This window comes from Pteropus medius, unplaced genomic scaffold (genome assembly GCF_902729225.1).
Source record: "Pteropus medius unplaced genomic scaffold, Ma_sr-lr_union100, whole genome shotgun sequence".
NCBI classification, from domain to species: domain Eukaryota; kingdom Metazoa; phylum Chordata; class Mammalia; order Chiroptera; family Pteropodidae; genus Pteropus; species Pteropus medius.
In genome coordinates this window covers 10,901,671-10,921,271 of record NW_024353908.1, presented here as the reverse complement: position 1 = coordinate 10,921,271, position 19,601 = coordinate 10,901,671, and the positions used below count along the sequence as shown (strand labels likewise).

Below are 19,601 nucleotides of genomic sequence, written 5' to 3'. Positions count from 1 at the left end.
GCGCACACAGCCCGCCCACCACTGACCTGCAGGGCCTGTATGCCTGGAACCCCTGGCTCTCCAGGCGCCTGTCCTGGGTTTACACTGTCTGGCCAGATGGCTCAGGCCTGTAGCATCTCTATAAATGGCTCCAGGTCAAGGAAGAAGAGCCTGGGGGTTCACAACATTAGCAGCACAGTTTGGGTAATGAGAAGGTTGGGGCGTTAATGAGCGTTTGTCCTCAGAAGCCAGGCGCTGGGCCTCTGCTCTTAGCTACTATGATTGACACTGTCGTGGGTGGTCTGGGCCACCAGATAAGCACTGCTGGGGTCAGATGTCTTCTGGTCACCTTCCCTCTGGTGCCCCATGTGCTCCTTTCTAAGCTTAGAGGTAGAAGAGGCAAGAGTGGATATGTCCGAGGAGACAAGGACAGAACAGCCTCTGATGTCTGCAGCCAGACAGGTGACATGAGAGTGGGGGCTGATAGCGTGGTGACTATGGCCCTGTTTGGAAAGAAGACAGAGATGTCTTTGTTTTTCAACAGTTTCCGACAGCATCAGCTCGACGAGCCAAGACGTCTAAGGAAGGCCACTTAGGGAGGACATTGAGCCCAGATCTATCTTGAACCAGGCCGGTGCCATAAGCCCGGATACCTAGGGCACATGACTCAGCGTGAGCAAGACAGGGTGGACACACAGGTCCCTAACTGCCAGAACTTAACTCAGCCTGCCTACCCGCATCTGTCCGCCCACTCCCCTCACTCAGGGGGCAGAACACCTGGGCACAGTGTTCTCTGGGAACCCCATCTCGCGGAGATTCTCCACGTCGGGTCACCTGCGAAGTTCCACAAAAGACTTGGGGGTAGCGGGAGAGGTCAGGCAGCACCCCAGAAGAGATGAGAGAAGGTGGACAGGCTGGGCCTACTTTCTGTTCTGTGAGGCCAGTCGCTCTTCACTCCTCCCAAGCCCATCCCTCTAAGGGAAGGGCCAGGCACGGGGCATGACGCTGGGCAATACTGAGTGCCACCGAGCACCCACACTGCTGTGACAACAGCACACACCACAGGGCCCCTGAGATTCACAGTCCAGCTGGGTTACTGAGTTTTCAACCCTTGAAAAGACAGTTAACACGCAACTTAAGTCTGTGGGCAGGTTGGAGACAACACAGGCAGACAATGTCCTTGAGGATAAAACTAAATTCCCAGGACCAGGCCGGCCTCAGACACGACATAATAGCTGTCGCGGCGTCCTTAGAAGTGAGCTGAATCGGCTCTGCATCGCCACTCAGGGCCAGGGACCCCACCACCTCCTAAGAACCCTAACAGTATGTGGGCCTTGTGGTCACCCAGGAGAGCCCCCACACAGTACCACTGGCCAGGGCTTGCACATCCCGGGGTGGAACAAGACGAGTGTGGCCTTCAGCCCGCGACCTCTAAGTACACGGCTTCTTTATGGTTCAGAGCCTCCGTGCCATCTCCACTCCCGTGACTGGGTCTGAGACCCTCTCTGGACACTCAACTGTCCTCGGTGCCAACCACTGGCACAGACGGTACATGCTGCAGGCACACAGCTCCCTAAACACTGGCTTCTGTGGGGGCTCATGAGGAAGAGGAGACCCCCAACCACAGGCCATGTCACTTGAGCATCGTGATGCCAGCTCACCTGCTAACACCCTTCTGAGTTTTGTCGTCCTGCCGATGGTGCCGACACTCTCCAGGCTACAGAAGCTTTAGGAAAGACTTGAGAGTCAGCTGCTCCCGAGGTGGGTTGGTTTAGCTGGTGGAAGGAGGGTGTTCTGGTATGACAAATGGCCTCTGCATGCGATTCTCACTGGATTCTAAGTGCCCAGCACTGTGCCAGGCACCTGAACACAAACTGATGCAGCCCTGACTTCAAGGTCATTTTAGGGGCCACAGACTCCAAGTGAGGGGACTTTCACATAGAGACACACAAGGCACTATTAGAGCAAGGCTAGGGCTCTCAACTCAGCAGAGACTCCTGGGAGGAGGCGACAACAGGGGACAGAGTACAGACTATGTCTTCAGAAGCAGCCTGGTACCTGGGGCCGTGTTCTCCATGGGGTCCAGGAGGCTATGTCAGGGTCCAGCAAGCAAACCCTCTGGCCTGGCTGCCCCCTTGCCAGCCCCTCAGTGGAATCAGAACCTGCCAGGTTGGTCTGATTGTGGGGAACAGGTGCAATATCTGGGCTCAGATCTGGCCCCGCCCCAGCCTCTGCTCTTACCCCTGGAATTCAGGTGTGGACCTGGGCCACAGTTCATGGCATGCATGGCTGGAGGCGCAAAGGTTGTCAAGGAAGACCTAGACCTTGTGGGAACGCAGAATAGTCAACGGAAGGGCCAGTGTTTGTTGTGAGAAGGAAAATAAAAATGTTGGAGAAAATTGAATCAAGATAAAATAAATGCATTTACTTCTCTTCACTGCGTATCAGTGACACCTAACAGGTGACCCCAAAACAGAGTCACATAAAGCACCAGGTGTTTATTTCTCTTGCAGTTTCTGAGGGTTGGTGTCTGGAACAGCTCGAAGGCTGGTTCTGTGTCTCAGTGTCCCCAGGCTGCAGCTGAGCTGTCAGCGGCATCTTCAGATGTGACTCTTGGCAGGATGCTTCATTTTTCACTATCCAGCCTCTTTCAGCTGCTTACAGCATGGTGGCTGTCCCCTAGCGCAAAGGACAAAGAGTCAGAGAGATGAGCACAGAAGCCGAAGGAACTTCAGAAGAGGCACTGTGTTACTTACACCATGTCCTACAGGTCACAGAGATGGCCGGGCAGTGTGTGTGTGGCGGGGATGGGGGAACACAGGTGTGTACACCAGGACACCTGAACGACCAATTGCTTCCGCTGCTGCAACCAGTTAGCACAGACTTGGTGGTTTAAAACAACAGGGACATGCTCTCTGAGCTAAGGACTCTGGCAGGCCATGTTCCCCTGGGCACTGGTGTCTCCAACCCACCTTCTTGCCTGGGTCCCCTGAGTCCTTGCACATCCTCTCTTCCTCACGCAAAGACAGCGGCAGATTGGATGGGGGTCCGTCCCAGTGCAGCACAACCGCTTAGCTAATTGCACCTGCGAAGTCCCCACCTCCATGCAAAGCTGCAGTCTGAAGTTCCTGAGGAACACAAATCTGGGGACACTATCCACCCGGCACAGGAGACCCTGCGAGGCCGAGCCCCATACCTGGAGTCTCAGTGGCCGTGACCACTCCAGGTCACAGTGTGTAAAACCTTCGCTGGGGGCCCACACCCATCCTCCAGGCTCTGCCCAAACATCATTCAGGGAGTGAGCAGTCGTCCACTCTGCTCTCCACAAGACCAGTTCCCCTGATGGTGACACAGGGGGCCTGCTGCCACTGTGTGACAGCAAGGGGTACTGGTAAATAGGAACAAGGATAGTACCTGAAGCCCCGGGGCCTGACACCCCAAGTGTTAAGGTGAACTCTCGGGCTTCCTGTTGCACAGGAGCAGCAGACAGTTCTTAACTGAGAACTAGGTTAACTAGGGCTGTGCCGCGGTGCTACCCTCTTCCCACACACTGCGTAACGAGCGTCTTTCCAAGTGAACAGGCTCCAGCCTCTTGGATTTTACTTGCACCTTGGGCTTCAGGAGTGACCCAGCTGCCCATCCTCGGATCTCTGAGCTAGAGCTGTCACCCTGGGCACACGGCCCTCCCTGAGCATGGCAAGTGGGACAGTGAGGATGGAGAGGACATGCACACACACGCGCGCGCGTGCGTGTGCGCATCATGCAGCTAAATTGGAAGGCAGGGCAGGGCCTTGGGACCCTCACTCTGTGACACCCTCCTCTCCTGCACTGCGGTGTTGACAGGACCTTGAGTGGGCAGCTGGTGGCCCTAATGGGCTCAGCTGGGGACGGGCTGGCCTGTAGGGCTCAGGAGCACTGGGCACATCACCAACAGCCCCTGCCCAGCCCCTTGGAAATATTCGCCTCCTGTGAATATTTCCTCCTGGAGAGTCCACACCAGCAGCAGCACCGAGTTGGGAGAGAACCATGCACCCGGCCCAGATCTCAGGGTTTCCTGGAGCTGGGAACTAAGGTAGCAGGCGTGTGCCCCACCAGGTAGATGGGGCAGAGGAGGGGCGGTGGCCTGGGGGCCTAGTCACACTGTTGAAAGTAAAAGTTGGTGATGGGCGGGTCCACACTGGCATCTCCCAGGAGCTAGGTGAGTCTGAGAGGCTGGTAGGCCTCAGGCATCGTGCAGAGGAGCCAGCCTGGGAAGGCAGCTGACTCGAAGCTGGCGGTGACCCCCATGTCCCAGCGGCAGAAGGTGAAGGGCCTGGCCACCTCAGGGCTGTGGTAGAGCTGCATGGTATCTACCAGCTATGAACAGAGGGCCAAGGTGAGGGGCGCGGGCGGGTGAAGGCGAGGACACATAGCCCTCAGAGTCTAGAGTCTGCGGCCTGCTGAAGCCCGTGCCCCCCAGGACTCACCTCCAGCTTCAGAGTGGGCTCCTGCCCCGTGCCACATAACAAGCACTGGCTCCTGCCCTAGGACGCCCAGGATGACGGCAGAGAGGCTGGCATCCAGAAATCAGTTGGGGACAACCCTGATCTCCTCGCCTACAGGAGGGACAGTGGATGCAGGAGCTTTGCCTGCCTGCCCCCTCCCCCGTCATGGACTTTGGGGAGCAGGTCTCTGGGAGGCGTGCTGTCCTCAGCTATCAGAGATGTCATGCAGGAAGGGTGATCTCCTGCCTGCTAGCCTAGAGGACTTCAAGACACCGAGTGCACTGTACCAGCCTCCCTTATGCCTGCCCTATTGTTCAGGGTCAAGTTTTCAAGTCTTTCCCAAGCCCATGGGGGTCTGACCTCCTCCTTCAATGCCCCTCCACCCTCCAGCTCCTCCTCAGAGTCATCTGGACATTTGCTATGTCCTCTGACACCTGACAACCAAGCTGTGTCTCCATCATTTCTGTGCCAGTCCCCACGTGCACACTCACATGCGCACATGTGCTCAAACACAAGCAAGGCTGTGTGCACACACACATGTCTGCACATGTACGTGTGCACTCACAGATCTGTGTACCCACATGTGCACACACACACGACCTTGCAGAGGGTCTGCCTGGCCCCAGTGCCTGGCGAACGTGTCCCAGATGGGCAGATGTGTACTGTTTTAGAGAGAAGTGGCCTGTCACACATGCTGTGGAAGGCAGAACAAGTAAACACCAGGCCAGATGGTGCCACCAGCTCTCAGGTTCCCAGCATACTGAGCGACGGGGGTCCCCAGAGAGCAGAGGGGACTCTGGGTAAAGGGGCAGAAGCGTATCCCCCAAGGAAGCAAAGGCACAGAGAGCCATTTTAGTTCTCTTCTCAGCACTAGGTCCCAGGAAAGGAATGTGTGACCTGAAAGCACCTGTGAGGGAGGGACAAAGCATTCACCTGGGAAACACCACGCCTCTGCTGAGAGGCACCCATCTCACTTTGCTGGGGGTGTGGTTGCTACCTGCCCTTGCTCTGAGCCTGGTTTCAGGGTGCCCGTCTGCGGTGCCAGGCCTGGACCCTCCCAGCCTCCCCTTAGAGGGCACAGGGACCTAGGAAGAAGAGGCCTGGTGGCCACACACCTTTCATGAGCTTCCCTGCCTGCAGCCTTCCGGCCAGAAGCTGGTCGTCATGCAAATAGAGCACCTTAAGCACTGCTTCCTTCATTCTGGAACATCAAGACATGACACTCAAGCAAGAGAGGCTAGTGTTCTGTGCACCCAGCTCCAGGGTCCCCCAGGCCCAGGCACTATGCCCCCCTCCTCCCACTGTCCCAGAAGGAGGCACAGCAGTCACCCAGCCCCACCAGGGGACAACCCCACAGCCTTCCCTGGGTCCCCATCCTTCTTCCTACTCAGTCGTACCTACACCCAGCAATCTCACCCCATGTCACATTAGAAAGTCAGTCCCGGGGCCCCGCCCTGCCCTGCCACCATCACCGCTGAGTCACGGCCGCAGAGTCTACCCCTCTCTGAGCTCAAAGGACGCACCAGACAATGCCCTGCATCTTCCAGACTAAACCACTCATCCGTTGTCACGGGTGCCGGGGCCTTTATTTCCGCTCAGCCACATGGTCCCTACTGAGTTAAGAATTTCTTCAAGTTCAAAATTCTTTCATCTTTGGGAAAAAAAATGCTCTAGATCTGCTGTTCAGCAACAGCAAGGCCTTGTGCTGTTCACAGCTGTGACGTCCAGAGCACAGCCGAGTGCCTGGGAAGCACATGGCTGAGGCCAGGCAGACAGACCGACCAGCCGGACAGTTCTGCTGCTGCTGTTTTGTCCCAAAGGGCAGCAGTGGGCAGTGGAGCAGGGCCAGAATGACGTCAGGTCACTGCAGTGGGTGTCACAGCCAGACTCGGGCCCGTCTCCTGACCTCCACTCACTGTGGACACATGAACTGCAAGTCCACACAGATGACACGCCTGTCTCCTACGAGGGTCCACCCTACTGGAAAGGCTGGCAGAGGTCCTATTAGGGAGTTGGGGGCTGTCCCCACTGCCCAACTACCCCCCACCAGGAAAGGTGGCCATCAGGCCCACCTGGTGCTCGCTTCTCTCACGCACAGCTGCCCCCAGGGCTCAGACACTCACCAGAAGCACAGGGCCCCGCTCAGGACCATGCTGGCTTTCAGCGTGGGGACCGTCCTGCTGAATTAACAGATGGCCTTAGGTGGGCACAGGCTGAGCTGGCCAGGGCTGGGTAGTAAGTGTCCTCCAACCCCTAGCAAGTAAACAGACTCCACAGTGTGAGGACCCTAGGTCTGGGCTCAGCGGGGAGACCCTGTTCTGCTGGAGGATGCGGCCAGCTCCCCAAGGAAAACTCCATCTCCCTGGCAGAGCCGGCAATATCAGCCTGCTGGACCAGGACGAGGATGAGGTCACCTGGGCCCTTTAATAGCATGCCAAGGAGGGGCCCTGAAACTGCCAGGACGAAAGAGGCAGGGCTTCCCAGGTGACTTAACCCTAACCACCCTGACCTCCGGGACAAGCTGTGGAAGGTACTAGAGGTGGGGCTTCCCAACTCAGGGACATTCCTCTGCCTGTTCTTGTAGAAAAACCTAAAAATCCAGGTTGGCAAAGAAGAAATCTCTGACTTGTCCTCAGCACCAACACAGTCTCCCCTCTGCAGGGACACACGGGACCTCCATGGTGTGGCAGAGCCGCACTCCTTCCCACCTGCTGTTCATGCAGCGAAATAAACAAGACAGACAGCAGCGCCACCTCATGCAAAGGCTGTGCCTTGTTGTCCAGATGCAGCATCCTCCGTTTACAGCGATCAGTTACTGTTAGTGCTTTATATTGTTATCACTGTTATTTGCTATTGACAATCAGGCTGTGACAGACACCTAGGCATCAATGTCAGATGATTTCCTCAGGAAATCAAATCGGCCTCAAGTTATTCATGATTGACTTCAGTCCCTCACTGGTAAAATCTTCGCGTGACTATAACAATCCATGTGGTTTTAAGACACCCTTACACTCTCTGGGACGGGTCTGAATGATGACAAACAATTTAATTGTGTCTTGAGTACCACTGATGACCATTTACTGTGAGACACAAATTTTACAGAAACTGTGTTCAGGCTTATGGTTAGAAAGCCCTTAGAGTGTTCAAGAATAAATAAAATACCAAGTTGTTCGAAGGATAGAAAGCAACCCACGAGTCACAGTCATCCGCTAATGGGATATTTCTCACTCCAGAAAAATAGCGAATGTAGAGGCTTATTCAAACTATTAAACTGACCAAATAGAAATGATACTGAAATAATTGTAAGAAAAAGAAAAAAGAAAAAGAAAAGAAAGAAACTCCAGGAGCTGGCCTGTAGGCAAAGTGGTCTTAAGCAAACGAGTTTTATTTGCAAAGTGCTTATAAAGAAGTGGCTTTTGTTTCACCTGGCAGGTGAATCTGCCCTGGGACCTGTCCCCAGAGCACTGCACCATGTGCCTGCAGGCCACTGCCCTGGCTCCTGATTCTGCCTAAGAAGGAATGAGGCCAGGACACACTCCCTGCTCCCAGGAGTGAGCTGAGGGCTTGGCAGGTCTCTTTGGCTCTGTCTGCCTGCAGTGAGGACAGACACAATAGTGGATGAGCTGAGGACGAGAACACAAATCCCCATTAAGGAAAGTTTTCCAAACTTGACGGCAAGACAAAACAACCAGCGTGTGTGCCTTCTGCATGCTGCCGAAGCCTCAGTGCACTTTGTCTGATTTACAGATTACTATGGATTAGATACTGGACTGTGTAGTTAGGTGGGAGCTAGAGAAGGTCGATAATTTGCAGATTACTTCTGCTTGCTGGACAAGACAGCCCCAGACAGCACCATTGCACTTCACTAGGCATTCCCTTTAAATCTAAGGGAGCCAACCCACTCCACAGTCCTCTCCACTGTCCTGGCTTACTTATGAGTGGGCTTACCCCTGCTGGCCCCTTCATTTGTTATGATGACAATCTCTGACACGTGCTCACTCCATTCGTACAAATCATGTTCTAGACTTTCTGAGAACTGAACTGGTGCTACCTAGGACAACACTATTTTGCCCCACGCTCACACACCCAGTGTGGTAGATTTAAATGTGTCCACCAATTATTTGATGCTTTACCTTCAAGAGGTGAGCTTGAGTCCCTCTCTTAGAGTGTGGGCTTCTGAAGAACAGCTGCCGGGTGGAGGTGATCATGTGCCACTTCTGAGGCCAGATCATAAAAGGCACTGCAGCCTCCTGCTTCATCTCTCTTGGGTCATTCACTGAGGGAAGCCAGCTGTCATGTCCCCAGGACACTCAGGAGCCAGTGGGAGGCCCACATGCAGGAGCGATCTCGGACACAGACCCCAGCCAGGCCCCCGCAGACGCCTGCAACCTCGTGAGAAGGCCTGGCAGACCCCCGGCCAATGCCATCACTCTGACGACTGGTTCCGAGATTGTGTGATGCAGCAGAGGTTGGCTGTTCTGGCCGCGCAGTTCTGGGACGTCCTTCACCCAGCAGCAGGTAAAGGCGCACCTTGTCCTCACTGTGGGCACCTCCCCTCCTGTCGTCCTCGCGTTCTCCAGTCCTCAGAGGCACCGTCCCTTCCTAGGAAATCTCAGTGCTCCACGGGCTCTAGTGGTCGTGGTGGCACCCAGAAGTTGTCCCTGCCTGCAGAGGGTAATGTTCCCATGGTGGCCTCGCTCCACCCAGTAAGAGTGGTAGGGCCTGGAGGTGGGGCAGCAATGGAGCCTCACCGCCCATGAGGCCACACCTGCATCATGTGGAAGCACGCATTCACAGACAGCTCATCACAGTGAAGTGGTATGTTTATTAGGAAGGATAATTAGCGTAACCAGCATCTTCGTGGCATGCACTGCCTCTGGAGCGGCCTTCGGTGATTTGCCTGAATGCCCTCATTTTATGCCCATAGCTGTCCTATGTGGTGCATACCATTATTAATTAAGGTGCCTGAAATTTGTTGGTCCAGTAATTATATTAGAGCCAAGACCAAATCCAGGAAATCTGAGCCCGAGACATGAGCCCGAGCTAGAAGGATACTCTCGCACCCGGGTTGAGTCATGCCACCCTTTTGCTCCCGGGTCTCTGAGAGGGAAAGCACATCTTCGTCATGCTGCAGGGCTGCCCACCAGGCCCATTAGCTCTCCGTCTCTGCAGCCCCTCGGTCCCATGAGGCTCCTGCTCCCACCACACCGGCTCTTCTCCCTGCCTAGAGAGCCTTTGTCCCCGACACCTACATAGCTCGCCTCCTGCCTCCTTCAAGTCCTGGCTATGTGCTGCCTTCTCAGTGACCCCTACCTGGCATCCTGTGCCTCTCTGTCTTGTTCCCATGTCCCTCTATGCCTTTCTTCTCCCACTGGTTAGCATGTCATACGGCTCAGATGGGTGCCACACGTCTTTGATGAGCATTATTCACCGGCTCCCGGCTCCCACAGAAGGTGTGTCCTGTCTGTTCTGCTTGTTGGGGTCTTCCAAGCATGGAAGGCAGCACTTGGCGTGGTCTCTCTTCAGTAAGTAATGTCACAGTGGCACCAAATAGGCGGCATGCTGTATCACACTGACAAGCCCGAGGTTGACACTTTGTTCATAGCTATGGCTTAATTTCCCAGAGCGCCCAGGTGCTTCTTCTGGGCCCTCATTCCCTGAATGTAGAGTTAAGATCCTGGGTAGACACGCTGCTGCCTGGGGGCTAAGATGGGCCCATTGTTTGTTTTCTAAATAAAGTCTTTTTGGAACTCAACGTGCTTGTTTGCTTACACAGTCTGTGGCAGAGCTGATATTTGTGTACAAACTGCATTCTCCGCAAAGCCTACAATATGCAGTACACAGCCCTTCGCAGAACAAGTCTACCCAAGTCTGGTCAGGATTGTCTCGGTTCAAGTCCTAGACCTGTCACTCTTTAGCTTGTGTCTGTGGTCAAGCGATTTGGTCTTTCTATTCTTTGGATTCTCATCCATAAAACAGGGATAAAAATAGGACTTACTTGGGGAGTGGCAGTTTAAGATTAAGTGAGTCAATATACATGAAATGCATAGAACAGCACATAGTAGGTGCTTTAATGTCAGCTGTATCACCATCATTGTCACTACTCGCTGCATAGCTCTGGGGAATTTGCTTCATCTCATCTCGCTTTTATCTCTTTGCAAAGAGCACAGCAACATCCACCTGACTGGGCTGTCACGAAGACAGAGTGGGACGAGTCGTGAAGAGCAGGGTCGGCACTTAGCACAGTGCACAGACACCGGGCCCTGCCCCGTGTATCCCCTCCGCAGTCCTCCCAGGTGTGTGACAAGGACATCAAGAACGTAGCAGAGACTACTGACCTAAATCCCAGCCTGGCTCGAGACCACAGTTGTGCCAGTGCATCTCACCCAACAGGAAGGGAGGAGGTCGCTAGCCCTGGCTGGGTTGCAAGGTTTTTGGATCACTCACAAGGAGAGTGACCTGATGGTGTGACCTGACTGCACGTTCACTGTATCGCTATATCGGTGCTCTCTCAAAGCTCTACGGCCTTGTGCCGCTATCCTGGGAGGTGAGGGCTACTCCAGTCCTATTTAATGGACAAGAGAAGAGGAGGCCTGGAGACGGTCAGTCACCTAGGTACAAACTGGTAAGAGACCGCCTGGTTTTGGTGCCCTAGCAGCTGACTGACTCACCCTCTCCACATGAACAAGTACGCCATGTGAGGATATGGGGGCAGCAGCAGAATGTCCCTAGCACAGGTCCATGTGCAGGGAGGACCAAGGCATCTGGACGCGCTTCAGGGAGGCCCATGGGAACCATGGTCAGCGCAGAGACATAGACAGGGCTGTGGCAGCCCAGGACACAGGGGAATCCCAGGCGACTTTAGAGGATAGGACATGCCACGGGCTGGGAGGTGGTGATGCAGGGATGCAAGGCCTCCAGGGAGCTGCCAACGGTCACAGTGGAGTGACCCACCAGCCACATGCTGGGGTCACTGTGGGGGGGCGACAGACGGGCGATGGCATAGGACTCACAGCACAAGAGAGTAACAGGGAGCCCCTGAAGTCACTAGGGGTGGGGGGCAAGGGGTGATACACTCAGTTCTGGTCCTCAGTGGGGGCGGGGAGGGCACCCCATAGGCCAAGGGGCATGGCATGATCCCAACCCACAGGAGGTTCCACCCACTGAGTCACCGAGGGTGAGCCAGCTGCCACCCTGTGTGCACTGCAGAGGCCTCAGGCCTGAGGACACCTCCCAGTGCCGGGGCTTGGCCGGGGCGGTAGCCAGATTCAGAGCAGCATGAAGTCAGGGGAGCAAACGTTGACAGCCAGTGAGGGGTGTGGCTCCTGTGGGCTCCCGCAGACAGGATACGCGGCCAGGCTACACAGCCACCACTCACTGTCCTCCTGTCTCCCATCTCTTTCCATGAAAGACTGAGGCCTCAGCCCAGTAGAGGCCCCCACCTTGGTCTGCCACGATGGTGGCACCCACACTGGAGTCGCCCCCCGACAGGTGCCTCAAGGAGAGGGACTGTTTTCCCTGTTTTAACTAATATCTTGCATGTGCGTGTGCATGTTTGGTAACAATTATGTTTTGTTAGCACCATACTTAATGGTGGTAAAATGTTTTGTTAGCACCATACTTAATGGTGGTAAAATGCACATAACACACACTTCGCCATCTTGCCAGCTCTGCGTGCACAGCTCAGTGGCATCGAGCACATTCTTGTGTGCAGCCCTCACCACCGTCCACAATTTTTCATCTTGTAAAATTGAGCTTCTGATCCCATAAAGCAGCACCTCTCCGTCCCCTCTGACCCCCAGCCCCATCCTTCTACTCTGTCTCTGAACTTGACTGTTCCAGAGAACTCACATAAGTGCACTCACGCAGTATTTGTTCTTCCGTGACTGGCTTCTGTCACTTAATACAACATCCTCACCTGTGCTGGATCACATCTGAGAATTTCCTCTTTCTAAGGCTGATTCATATTCCACTGTGTGAGTACACTACCCATCCATCCAGGGACTCTGAGGTTGCCTCGACCTTCGGCTGCTATGATTCTCACTGCTGTGACTCGACGCAGGTGTGCAGGTATCTGTTTGAGACGCTGCTTTCAGTTCTTTTGGACAAATACTCAGAGGTGGGATTGCTGGGTCATAAGGTGGCTCCGTGTTTAGTGCTCTGAGGAACCCCACAATGCTTTCCACAGCAGTCGTATCTCACAATCCTACCAACAGTGTACGAGAGTCCCATTTCTCCACATCCTCACCAACCTTCTTTTTCTATTTACTGTTGTTTCACAGCCACCCTGGCAAGTGTGAGATGGCATCTCACTATGATTTCGGTTGCGTTTCCCTGATAACTAGTGCTGTTGAGCATCTTTTTAAGTTCATATCAGCCATTTGTCTGTCATCTTTGGAGAAAGTCAAAGACCTATACGAGCACTTTGCCCATTTTTGAGCAGGGTGGTTTGGCCTTCCTTGTTGTTGAGTTGTGGGAGTTCTTTATATATTCTGGACCTTAACCTCTTATCAGATATATGATTCTCAGTAAAAGGAAGCTTGTTCATTCTTTCATTCAAAAGACTTTCATTAATAGAGTCCTTTGGTGTACAGAGTCTTTATTCTGATGTAGTCTGATGTATGTTTTTCCTTTTATTGTCCTTTGATAGCATATCCAGGAAATCACTACCAAATCCCACATCATGAAGCTTCTCTCCTGTGTTCTTCTAAGGGTTTTGTGGCTCAGCTCCTATGTCCTGGTCTTTTGTCCACATTGAGTTGGTTCTTGTGTTTGGTGTAAGGGAAGCATCCAGCTTCATTCTTTTGCGTGTTGAGAGCCCCAACAGCACGTATCCTTCCCTCCTGAATGGTCTGGGCACCTGGTGAAAATCATTTGACCAGAATCTGATTCCGGGCCTTGTTTTCTCATCTGCAACATCTCTCATTTATCCCTGGGTGAGAACTGAGTCCTCTTTAAGGATAAACATAAGAAACTGGGAAGGTTTGTCCAAATCACAAACCGTACCTCTTTCCTCTTAGGCAGGAAAACCGAACGCTCGAACACATTCACTTATTTATCATTCAGCATGTTATATTCTACGAGACTTAACTTCAGATCGATTTTGTGTGCTTTAAATAAATTAATTTTTTATTTCTTAGAGGAAAGCGAGGGATTAAGATATTCAGGTCAATTTAGACCAGGAGTCAGCAGACTGCCCCGTAAGCATAATCTGGCCCACCAGCTGGTTTTGTGCAGTCCATAAGCTAAGAATTTTTTTTTTCCTTTTTAAATGAGTGAAATAAATTTTAAATAGAAATAACACTTTGTGCCAGTGAAATTTATATGAAATTCAAATTTCAGTGTCTATAAGTGAGGTTCATGGCAACACAGCTTTGCTCACTGACTTGTATCACATAAGAAGGCAAAGTGCCACGAGCCTCAAGGAAGATGAGTTGTTGCGTTGCATTGGGGATGTAAGAGGCCTCTGCACACTGCAGACAGGTGGGGGCGTCAGAAACATGGCAGGTGGAGTACATGGGGCGCAGACATGTTTGACAGGTTCACAAAAGCACGAGAGCAAAGCCGGAGAAAGGAGATGGCTTTGGTGGACTCGATCTCAGCCTGGGGGTTATACCAGAGAACAGAGCCCAAGACAAGGGTTTGCATGCAGGATGGTGAGAAGTGGTCCCAGGGGACAGAAGTGGAGTCTGGGGAAACTGAGACAAGGAAAGGAGGAGAGCTACCAAGATGTCCCCAGGCTCAGCCCTGCCGTTGTGATGCTGACTCCATCTTGCTGGGACCCTCGAGGGCCATGTAGGTAGACTGCATGTCAGCACAGCCTGCATGACTGAGTGATCGGGGGAGGCGTTTTCCCACCACTCCCACCCGCACTGTTCAGGGTCCCCACGGAGCGGTTCCCTCTTACTTCCAGGTTTGTGCGTGTTTGAGTGCCAAGCAGGTCCCTTCAAACGTCCTTCCCCAGGTGTCCCAGGGGGCCTGGAGCAGAGAGACAGAGGTGGCTGGTGCCATGGAGACAGCATCTTGCCAGGCCACAACTGCTCGAAGCACAGCAGTGACCGGAGGGAAAGGCAGGCTAACAGGATGCAAAGTGAGGTTCAAGCGTGATCCCAAACAAGCTTGGCAGCGGGCGGTGGCGGGACAAGATGCAGAGAGAATAAGAAGCGGTTGTCGGGTATCACACTCGCATGTCTGGAGGTGGTACTGGATGGTGAGCATGAGGCAGCCATGGATGTCAGTGTGAGTGGCCTCCTGGGATGACCACATTCTCAGACAGAGGTTCTGCTGCTCATCTTCTGGCCCTGGCCCAGTACCCGCAGTGGGCGGCTGTACCCCATGGGCTCAAAGTAGAAGTTGGTGTTGTAGTCTCTGCCCCTGTCCTTGGTGAGGGTGATGGGCTGCCCCCCCACAGAGGCGGTAGCTATGAACCAGCTGGGGTAGGCGACAGACTCAAAGGTGGAGGTGGCACCCTCCATGGCTCGCAGGAAAAGAAAGGGATTCTGCACGTGGGGATCCTCATAGAGTTCCATGATATTCTTCTCCTGTAATCAGGAAAGAGGCCTGTTGGAGCGGGTAGCGGGAGGACGGTGCCAAACTGACCCACCAGTGGCTGCCTTCCCCAGTGGAGGGGCACAGCTGAAGGACAGGACGCAGGGGTCGGCTCCCTGTGCCCAGATCCCATAGCCGGCACTTCTGGTCCTTCAAGCTGGTGCCTGCTGCCCCAGCACCAGCCACTCACTGTCCCCTGCCCTCCTGCTGGGCACATCTGCAGGTGAGTCTCGTGCATCTGTCCATTGCAGCTCCCATCACAGCAGAAGAATGAGCTTCGTGACCACATGCTGCCTCCAGTGTAGGGGCCACAGGCATGGAACCCACAGACTCTGGGCTGGCAGCACACGTCCCCCCAAGGGTTTCTGGGAGACAGTTAAAAGGGATGGCGAGTGGAGAGGCCACCTGTCCTTGGCCTTCCTGAACCGTTCTCACGAGTGACCTCTGCCATGCGGAGGATGCTGTCACCTTACGGCAAGTGTCACACCCACTGCAAAGGGAGCATATGTCGACTTGGGGACAAGCCAAGTCAAATTTCCTTCCTGGCACTTCACAACTCAGGACTGAAAACAAGTTGTTTTTACTTAGCAACACACCGAATGAGATAAACAGTCATCTCACAGCACTTCTCACCTTCAGCTGCAGCGTGGGCTGGCCCTGAATATCCACGCAGAAGAGGCAGAGGCCGCCGCTCTCGACGCCCAGGTATATATGGCTGTTCTCGCCAGATGTCATGTGTTGGCATGGTACCGAGCACATGGTAACTGGAACAGGTGACGGAAACAGGCGTCAAGCTCCAGGCAGCAGAGAGGCCAGTCCTGGCCTCCCCTCGCCTCGTCTTTCCAGTCAGGCCCCCAGCAGGCTCCTCAATGAGCCACATGGTAGACATGGTCCATCGAGAGCCAAAACCCTTTTTCTTCCTCAGTACAAGAACCCAGGTGTCACCAGGGCACATCACTTCCCAGAAATAAAAACCAAATTCCCCACCAGCCTTGTAGCTGACTTTGATCATGTGCCCATGAGCTGTGCGCCTAAGCGCGTGGAGGTCTCTAAGGGCATTCTCCAAAGGGACCCAACGTGGCTGGGAGGACGCTGCCTCACCTCCGAATCTTCCTGCTCTTGGGTGGGGCTGAGGGGACCTGGCATTGCAGAGGCAGCACGGCCCCTGCACTGGCCTCAGCCGCCTGCTCAGGCCTCTTCCACACAAGAAGAAATTACTGTACATGAGTGCCGGTGATGTGGGCTTTCTGTCACTGTCAGCTGGGTTTAATTCCTGGCTAAGCCAGCCCAGGAGCCAGCCCAGTTTTCAGTGGGTAGGCATGGGGAGCTAGCTTAGGACAAGGGACATTTGTCACTGCCTTCATGGAAAATGAGACAAAGACATGTAAGAAGAGAACTGGCCCGAATCGCAATCAACTGCATCAACGGAAGTGACCAAGGTCTGAGACAGTAGGAGAGAAACTGAATTTAGATAGAAAAACTGAGAAAGACTTCTCTGCAGAGGTGAAGTCAGTCCAGGACTTAAAAGCTAAGAAAAAGCTGGTAAACGACGAGGGGGGGTTAGTGGGGTGTCATAGGTGAAAGCAGGTGGGGAAGAGCCTGTTACATGCAAGGCTTCAGGAAGACTTGTGAGCCTGAGACACCCACTCCCACCCTCACATCAGAAGCACATGGGCATGACACCCTTCAGGTCACACAGTGAGGCGTCACTTGTAGTGCTCTGTGGAGGGCGGGGAGCGGGGGCAGAGGGACAGAGCGGTGGCTGCAGTCCCATGAGAGACAAAGGGTATGAGATGAGGCTGTTCCGCACAGACTCATCCCAGCCGAGGGGCTGGTGAGACAGAGGGACAAATGGAGGGTGCGCCTCTGTTGCCAGCTCGGGCATCAGGGAGATGGCGTGCGGCCAGTGGAGATAGGGTGGAACCATCCAGCAGCAGCTCTGGGAGGTCAGACCTGTGGCTGCAGTTGGGACAGACTAATGAGTGGTGACCAAGAGGACACTGATGGGACACGGGGAAGTTCAGAGGAGACATCTGGGCTGGGGGCACAAATGCCTGACTGGTAGAGGCCAGCTCGCAGTCCCTTGGGCGCTAGAGGATGACTGAAGACGAGCTCAGGTTTCCCGCACTGGGTGTTCTGCAGAGAAAGCGGAAGGACACTCTGCCAGGACTGGCAGTGAGGACACCAGACTGCAGGCTGTGGGTCTGGGGGAGGGAAGTGAAGGGGCTGGGCTCTGAAGGTGGGGGCTGGAGTATAAAAGGGAGAGGCAAGCTCCGAGGAGGCAGTCGGCTGCTGGCTAGACAGACAGTCCTTCTGGGTGTGGCCCTCTGCCATCCTCACCCTCCAGCTGCATGGCTCCCTTGGCGGGAGAGAACCACCCCAACCCTTCTCACCTTCCTGTGGACACTGAGCTGGTGCCCAGAAGCCAGAGGGACCATAGCCAGGCCCATGCAGGCCGAGCCCTATCCCAGTGAGGCCAGCATCCCTTTAAGAGGCAACAGTGGCTGCAGTTGTCACTCACCAGGCTTGACGTTGCTGTTGGCAGGAACTGCGACTAAAGCGTTTCCCTGAAGGACCCACACCATCTGTAGGGGGTCACGAATGCGGTACAGTCCTGGCTTGCTCATGCCTGCCGGGAGACAGACAAGCACCGCGTGCAGGTGAGCCCAGGGCTCGCCACCCCTAGTCACACAGTCTGTCACCCGCGATTAACTGTGGCCTAGCAGAAATGAACAGCTCTAAGCTGCACGGCATCCTGAACAGGTAGTGAGATCTCACACCGTCCAGCTCTGTCCTGCCCGGAATGTGACTCATCCCTTTTCCACATGTAGACACACCCTGCCTGCCAGTCAGTTGGTAGCCACCTGGGTGATCAGATCAACTGTCATGGTATCGCAGTGCCTATGTTCGAGTCACCTTATTCTACTTAGTAATGGCCACAGTGCAGGAGAGAACAGGGGAGCGTTCAGTGCTGTCCACATCTAGGCGTTGGCCCAGAATCTGGGCACGTGTCCCCCGCGGATAAGGGTGGCAGCAGTCCTGGTTTGAAGTTCCAGGGTAGGCTTACTGGTCTGAGAGAGGCTCTGATGGGAAAGGCAGGGATTGGTCTGGGGAACCAAGCACCTGAGAGGCTTGAGTGGCCCCCAGGGACTTTCTGCAGCAATGGCCACTTGTCTTTTTCTGATTAATAGTCTCAGAGTACTGACAAAACCAAAAATACTTAAATGGGTCACCAGTGTGCCGTCTGTCTTTTTCTTTACCCTCTCTATGAAAATAAATAAACAATCCTAAATACACACAATAAGACAAGAGCTAAAGGCGCTGAAATTTTCAAGCATAGGTTTCATAGTCCAAGTACTTTAGCAAATGTGCCTGTAATTGAGCAAAAGACAGGTCCGTGTTGCCTCTGGTCCTTGGTGAGGCCAGACGGACACATTCCAGGCTGGTTTGTCACTCGCCACTTACTTTGTGTGGTGGCCATGCCAGCTCCGGGTCTTTCCATGAAGAGGACAAGCAGAGCAGGCGGTGGCAAGGACCATCAGCAGCCGATTTTGTAAAGAAAGGAGAAAACATGTTACTTGTTGTCCCTCGCCCCAGAATTGTGTGAGGGTTCTCCTGAGGAAGCTGCCTGCGGCCCTGTGCTCGGCTAAGGATGGGCCAGAATGCTCCACGCCAGACGGCCCCAGACAGAAGCTACCACTCGCCCTGGCTGGGCATCCTGGCTGTCCGGGCTGTGATGCCCTTGGGGCGCCCCCTCACCATCACTTCAGGGGTTGCAGGAGGTCCCAGAGGCCCCCAACCCAGGCACCTTCAGGCAGCGAGCCTCTGGGTTTAGATCAAGAAGGACAGTGTGTTATGTCCACATAGTTGGTAAGTCACAAGTTACATCAATTTCAAGCTCCAGCACCCTAAATAACCCGTCTCCCTGACCCCCCACACACACTCCCTGTCACCCAAACAGGCTTCTCATGGATAACCCATGGACAACCACAAGCCCCATTGAGTATCCGACTGTTGGGGATGTCTAGCTCTGAGTCTCTGGGAGGCTCAGGACAGTCCCCAAGAAGACCACAGTGCCCTTGAGAACTGGTGTAAGCCTTTCTCCCTGCCTCAGGGCCCTCTGGTGCCCTGTGCCTCAGGTCCCAGGCCCCTGGCCCAGAGGCCACGCTGCACAGAGAAGCCGCGGAGGCTACCTTTGTCCCGAGATGCTTCCGTCTCCAGGTCAGCGTCAGGCTCCACTGGCGTGCAGAGCTCCATAAAGCCAGCCAGGGCTCCCGGCCTTTTAAGGAGCTGGGGAAGAGAATTGTTTCCTGGTTCTGGTTCGGGGTGTGTCCACGGTGTCAAGAAAGCTGATCAGCACAGAAGTCCCATGAGGTGTCAATGGGTGACTGGGAGGCAACACGGGCATGGTCGTGTAGGGTCCTGGAGAAACCAGGGTGGGTCAAGTGGCAGGAAACAGTGAAGAAATACAGACAAGGCCAGATGCGTAGGGAGGAGACCTCCCTTCTGGGCACCCTGGGGATAGAGGTGTGACTTCCTTGACTCACTGGGGGCATGAGCCACACCCCACTCAGATATGATATGGGACAA

The 19,601-nt window shown here is 54.3% G+C and overlaps 2 protein-coding genes across 2 annotated transcripts; both read right to left on the bottom strand.

The window, feature by feature from the left end:
* Window positions 1-4,110: 4,110 nt before the first annotated feature.
* On the bottom strand, window positions 4,111-6,615 carry IL36RN (interleukin 36 receptor antagonist). The gene is given in 5 exon segments (XM_039851656.1): window positions 4,111-4,335; window positions 4,446-4,502; window positions 4,504-4,574; window positions 5,579-5,664; window positions 6,587-6,615. Coding segments are annotated over 5 exon segments (468 nt in total).
* A 6,953-nt stretch (window positions 6,616-13,568) lies between these two features.
* Window positions 13,569-19,601, bottom strand: LOC120593746 (interleukin-36 beta). The gene is made up of 5 exons (XM_039851655.1): window positions 19,205-19,601; window positions 18,477-18,505; window positions 17,533-17,640; window positions 15,645-15,775; window positions 13,569-15,004 (listed from the first exon to the last, which is right to left on the bottom strand). Exons 2-5 carry the CDS (start codon window positions 18,490-18,492, stop codon window positions 14,732-14,734), a joined length of 528 nt encoding a protein of 175 aa, XP_039707589.1. The 5' UTR covers window positions 18,493-18,505; window positions 19,205-19,601; the 3' UTR covers window positions 13,569-14,731.